This window comes from Schistocerca americana, chromosome 3, assembly GCF_021461395.2.
Source record: "Schistocerca americana isolate TAMUIC-IGC-003095 chromosome 3, iqSchAmer2.1, whole genome shotgun sequence".
Classification (NCBI taxonomy): domain Eukaryota; kingdom Metazoa; phylum Arthropoda; class Insecta; order Orthoptera; family Acrididae; genus Schistocerca; species Schistocerca americana.
Genome location: NC_060121.1, coordinates 108,037,204 through 108,043,203, shown reverse-complemented (window position 1 = coordinate 108,043,203; position 6,000 = coordinate 108,037,204). Strand labels below are relative to the sequence as shown.

The following is a 6,000-nucleotide window of genomic DNA, read 5'->3' as shown; positions in this document are numbered from 1 at the left end:
ACTGCTTGCGGATTCTCGTCAGCCCACACTTGGTGATTGTGAAAATTTGCAATTTGATCACGTTGGAATGAAGCCTCATCCGTAAAGAGATTTGCACTGAAATGAGCATTGACACATTGTTGGATGAACCATTTGCACAAGTGTACCCGTGGAGGCCAATCAGCTGCTGATAGTGCCTGCACACGCTGTACATGGTACGGAAACAACTGGTTCTCCCGTAGCACTCTCCATACAGTGACGTGGTCAACGTTACCTTGTACAGCAGCAACTTCTCTGACGCTGACATTAGGGTTATCGTCAACTGCACGAAGAATTGCCTCGTCCATTGCAGGTGTCCTTGTCGTTCTAGGTCTTTCCCAGTCGCGAGTCATAGGCTGGAATGCTCCGTGCTCCCTAAGACGCCGATCAATTGCTTCGAACGTCTTCCTGTCGGGACACCTTCGTTCTGGAAATCTGTCTCGATACAAACGTACCGCGCCACGGCTATTGCCCCGTGCTAATCCGTACATCAAATGGGCATCTGCCAACTCCGCATTTGTAAACATTGCACTGACTGCAACACCACGTTCATGATGAACACTAACCTGTTGATGCTACGTACTGATGTGCTTGATGCTAGTACTGTAGAGCAATGAGTCGCATGTCAACACAGGCACCGAAGTCAACATTACCTTCTTTCAATTGGGCCAACTGGCGGTGAATCGAGGAAGTACAGTACATACTGATGAAACTAAAATGAGCTCTAACATGGAAATTAAGCGTTTCCGGGCACATGTCCCCATGACATCTTTTCTTTATTTGTGTGTGAGGAATGTTTAATGAAAGTTTGGCCGTACCTTTTTGTAACACCCTGTAGATGTGCTTTGAATTCAACAGTACGGAATAAGCGCTAAACACATGTTCTAGAGTAATACGTACTTTTGTTTTTGTCACTGTTCGTCACACTTGCAAGGAAACTACTTCCACTACATCCTTTTTAACTTTCTGACTGTGCACGTTTTACATTGAACACCTTTTGCAAATTAGCACAGAAGACCAGCCTGTGACCACACGTAAGAAGCATGTAATTTGCGATATCTAGTTCCGTTGCTGTCTTGATAAAACCCGTATCTCAAGTGAAACCAGTTTTCTACATCGTTGTACCTTGACTCAGAGATAACCAAACGCTCGCTGTGCCCTGCTCACAACCAGACGGCAGCACAGGCCTGGTCGAACCCACAGGAAACGCGCAGTGGCCGTTGTGAACTGTAAGTAGTCAGTAATGGCGACATTGAGTTTTTCCCCTTCGAGCACCGAGCGGGAAGGTTCTTGTTTATTTCACTTGTCGCAGCGCCGCTTGTGTGCAGCTTTTCTCGTTACCGCCTTGTGTTCATCTACTTGCAGTGGCAGTCGGCCGCTCCGCTATGGCTACCATGGTATCCACGTGTATTCTACGAAAAGGTACTGTGAGCTTTACTTACAATAAAACAACGCGACGCTTGCAGCCCGGGTCTCTAGAAATGCACGATTAACTTGTCTATACAATTCATGTGAACCCTGACCAGGTCCACATCGCTTATTTTGACGCAGACGAGTTCTTGTTTTACGTAAGATTTACAGATCCCCTTCACGTTGAAAGATTACTTTCACGACGTGGTTCTCAAGACCCGTTCAAGCATCGGGTAGTATGGTGTCACTCGTATATGCTGAAATTGACGATACCAATGTTCCAGTGTTCAACCTTCCGCCGGAGGTCGATGACAACTTTCTAAAGGTCGTCTTGAATCCTTGTCGTGAACGCTGGTCTACGCAACACAGATTACAGTGTTGTACTGGAATTCGTTCGGTGGAAATGCATGTCAAACGCAATATTCCATCGCATTTACATGTGTGTGGTTTCCGCGTTCGTGTCATGTATACTGGTCAAGAGCGATCCTGCCTCCTATGTAATGAAATTGTATACTTTTGGTCTAATTGCCACCGGAGCGTTTTCGTATTAAAGCCGTCATTAATACAGCGTCACAAATTGACGGATGTTCCTACCACTCCCGACGTCGGACCTACTTCTGCTCAGATCATAATGAATAAAAAGTCAGTACTGACAATCGAGTAAATGAATTTCCGCCTCTACCTCCGCGACAGGTTCAGAATGATATTGCCCCCAGGATAGAACCTGTAACAGTGACAAACAAGAGACGCCGCACTCAAGATGTGAGTGAGGATTTGGCTGTGCTTTCTGCCCCGAACTCGTTCGAATCGATTGTTTCTACTGCTCCTCTCCATGCTACGATAACTCCAATCCATGATACGGTGAGTGGCGAAGACGTTATCCCCAGCATCCCTCCTGCTCGCGAAGTGGCTCCTCCTCAATTGCCTGTGTGTGTGTGTGTGTGTGTGTGTCTGTGTGTGTGTGTGTGTGTGTGTGTGTGTGTGTGTGGAGACGGAGCCCCCCTTCGTCTCTGTGTCCTCCGTTGCAGTCTGAGACGATGTAATGTCCTCCTGCTCCTTCGTCTTCAGACGCCGACGGTTTTCCGAATTTGACGCCTACAGTAACTCCCGTGGAGAATAAAATTAGCGACCAAGTATCACCTGTTGCTTTGGTAGTTCCACAGAATGCTTCCGCCTCAGTGACTGGACCTGCATTATATGTCCCTCGTTCTAACGGGCACGAAGCTGTGCCTACGTCCCCTTCCACACCTCAATCAACAGATGCTGCCATGCCACGTAGCCGACAGAAGCAGCGTATACAACCTGAATGTGTGGCGGCACGTAATAAATCTAAGAAAAATGATTGCAATGACGGGGGTTCTGGTCCACCGATGTCTAATTCATCTCTGCACACCGCAATGGACCTTCATGCTCAGTAGTGTACCTAATTCTGCTCGATACGTCTCGTACATCCCTGTATAGCTGTGGTCAATGACCCAAGCCTACACATGCCGATTCTTAAATGTACATCGTATGGAATCAGAACTGCGACTGGCTTCGCTGCGACAGTTCATTTATTATTCATGTGCGGGAATAGTGTTCTTACAGGAGGTGTTTTTTAGGAATATCTCCTTACCTGGTTTTCGTATGATCTTTAATGTCACGCCCGAATATTCTACGGGGACCGCCTTCTTCTTTGGCGATGGCACTCCTTATTGCTAAGGTGTAAATGTTGAATTCTGTCAGGGGCATAGGTTGCCAATGTTTTAATCTTACCTTGGTTCTTTTATATGCCCCTTCTGGCACTGGACGCCCAGTAGATCGTTAGCGATTTTACAAACAAGGAATTGTTTACTATTGCGTAAGAGTACTCTGGGTATTCTGTTGCGTGATGGTTTTTAATTGTGTATTGCGTTCTGCAGATCAATCTCCACATTTTAATTTCTCTCGTGAATTACATCAATTGGCCCTGGCCGCTCCTTACGCCTGAAAAACGTCTGGATACGTAAATACCCGATGTTAGTTAAATTTACTCACTTTACTGAGACTTCTAGTAGCAGGTTAGATAGGTTTTACTTATCAGACTGCCTGAGCGATACTATTCTTGTTGTTGAAGTCATCACAGCTTCCTTTACTACTTCCTGTGCTGTGACTGCAATTCTCAGTCCTGAACGACAGCCAAAAGAATGGTTCAAATGGCTCTGAATACTATGGAGCGTAACATCTGAGGTCAACAGTCCCCTAGACTTAGAACTACTTAAAACTAAATAACCTAAGTACATCTCACACATCCATGCCCGAGGCAGGATTCGAACCTGCGACCGCAGCAGCAGCGCGGTTCCGGACTGAAGCTCCTAGAACCACTCGGCCACAGCGGCCGTCCGACCGACAACCAATCAAATTATTTCGCACTCCATGGACGTTAAACGTCGCTCACTGAGCTGACCCCTCTCTCGATGAAGTGGTGCGAGCCGTGTGGGAGCGTACTCTACGGTCCGCTGGGAAATACTCTTCCACCCTTGACCGGTGGACACAGCTAGCAAAAGCGAGGCTCAGGCAAATTTTGATACTTTTCTGTGGTGCCAAAGCGTCAAACTTTCGGAGAACTTATGAATATTACTGTTCCATCCTGCGTGAACTTTATGCTGCCTCAGATCACGCTCTTCGGCGAATTGCGGATGGTTGGCGTTTAAAGCCAGAATTATTGACCATGAAGAGAATGCGAATGGAAGGTTTGAATATCCGATCCAAGGCGCACTCATTGATAACGGAAGAACTGACTTCCTTCTATCATTTGCTTCGGCATCAGACACGTCGCCGACGCGCTTGTACTCATTCACTCAAGAGAAATAACGGACGTATCGTATCGGAGCAAGCTGATACAGTGCGTATTTATTTATTTATTTATTTATTGTTCCGTGGGACCACATTAAGGAGAAGTCTCCATGGTCATGGAACGAGTCAATATATGAAATCATAACACGCTTGTAGAAACAGATAAAATGAGATATAAAAACATATTCAGGCGACTAAGTCGTAAGTTTAAATAAAGAAAATCAACATTGTAACACTGGAATTTGCTTAATTTTTTAGCTGTTCCAGGAGCTCCTCGACAGAATAGAAGGAGTTAGCTATGAGGAAACTTTTCAGTTTAGACTTAAAAGTGTTTGGGCTACTGCTAAGATTTTTCAGTTGTTGTGGTAGCTTATTGAAACTGGATGCAACAGAATACTGCACTCCTTTCTGCACAAGAGTCAAGGAAGTGCATTCCACATGCAGATTTGATTTCTGCCTAGTATTAACTGAGTGAAAGCTTCTAACTCTTGGGAATAAGCTAATATTGCTAACAACAGACATTAATGAAATTATATACGGTGAGAGCAATGTCAAAATTCCCAGACTATTGAATAGGGGTCGACAAGAGGTTTTCCAACTTACACCACATATAGCTCGAAAAGCATGTTTTTGAGCCAAAAATACCTTTTTGGAATCAGAAGAATTACCCCAAAAAATAATACCATATGACATAAGCGTATGAAAATATGCGAAGTAGACTCCTTTTCGTGTTGAAATGTCACTTATTTCAGATACTGTATCTTACACCAGTACTATGTACACATCTACGATAACGGTGAATCCCGTTAAACATTTTACGACCCACCAGTCAGCATCATGGATAGGACAATTACACCTTAACATAACGCAGCCGCTGTGACGGAGCAGTTGTAGGCGCTTCAGTCTGGAACCACGTGACCACTACGGTTGCAGGTTCGAATCCTGCCTCGGGCATGGATGTGTGTGATGTCCTTAGGTTAGTTAGGTTTGAGTAGTTCAAAGGTCTAGGGGACTGATGACCTCAGATGATAAGTCCCATAGTGCTCAGAGCCATTTGAACCATTTGAGGAAGTTTACAAACTTATAGTCAGATCGCCTTCTCAAAAGTCCCCAAGTCTGGATGGACTTCCCAAGGAATTTTATGTGTGCTTTTGGCAGTTGTTGAGTGCTACCTTTACGTAATTTTTGAATAAAGTGTTACAGGATAGAAAAGTGCCGACCTAGTTCAAAGTGGGAAAACTTGTTTTAATCCCGAAGCGCCCTGGAGCGGCAGCCCCTAATAGCTTTCGCCAAATTACTTTGTTAAACTTTGATTATAAGACCTTGGTGAGGGCAGTTAATTGTAGGATGTCAACTCTGATGGAGACGATTGTTGCAAAACATCAAAGCTGCGTACCTGGTCATACCATTCTTAACCGCATAGTGAAGTGTCGGGACGTGGTTTCGGTTGCTGCTGTAATGTCCGTACCTCGTACTCTTGCTTTTCAAGACTTTGATAAGGCATCTGATCGTGTTCAACCTTTTGATTCGGATTCTGAAGACTGTTGGTTGTATTATTGACACACAGCAGTGCTCTCAAATCTGAAACTTCCTAGCAGATTAAAATAGTGTGTAGAGCACTTGCCCGCGAAACTGTGTGTAGAGCACTTGCCCGCGAAAGGCAAAGGTCGTGAGTTCGAGTCTCGGTCCGGCACACAGTTTTAATCTGCTAGGAAGTTTCATATCAGCGCCCAGGTTCGCAGGAAAGCTTCTGTAAGG

General features: G+C 45.1%; 1 protein-coding gene across 1 annotated transcript in view; it reads left to right on the top strand.

The window, feature by feature from the left end:
* Positions 1-1,410: 1,410 nt before the first annotated feature.
* LOC124605900 (arylsulfatase B-like) overlaps positions 1,411-6,000 on the top strand; it is a 72,310-nt gene continuing 67,720 nt past the window's right edge. Inside the window, exon 1 of the mRNA XM_047137846.1 lies at positions 1,411-1,440. Within this exon, the coding sequence (XP_046993802.1) occupies positions 1,413-1,440 (28 nt within the window). The 5' untranslated portion in view covers positions 1,411-1,412. The remainder of the gene's footprint in view (positions 1,441-6,000) is intronic.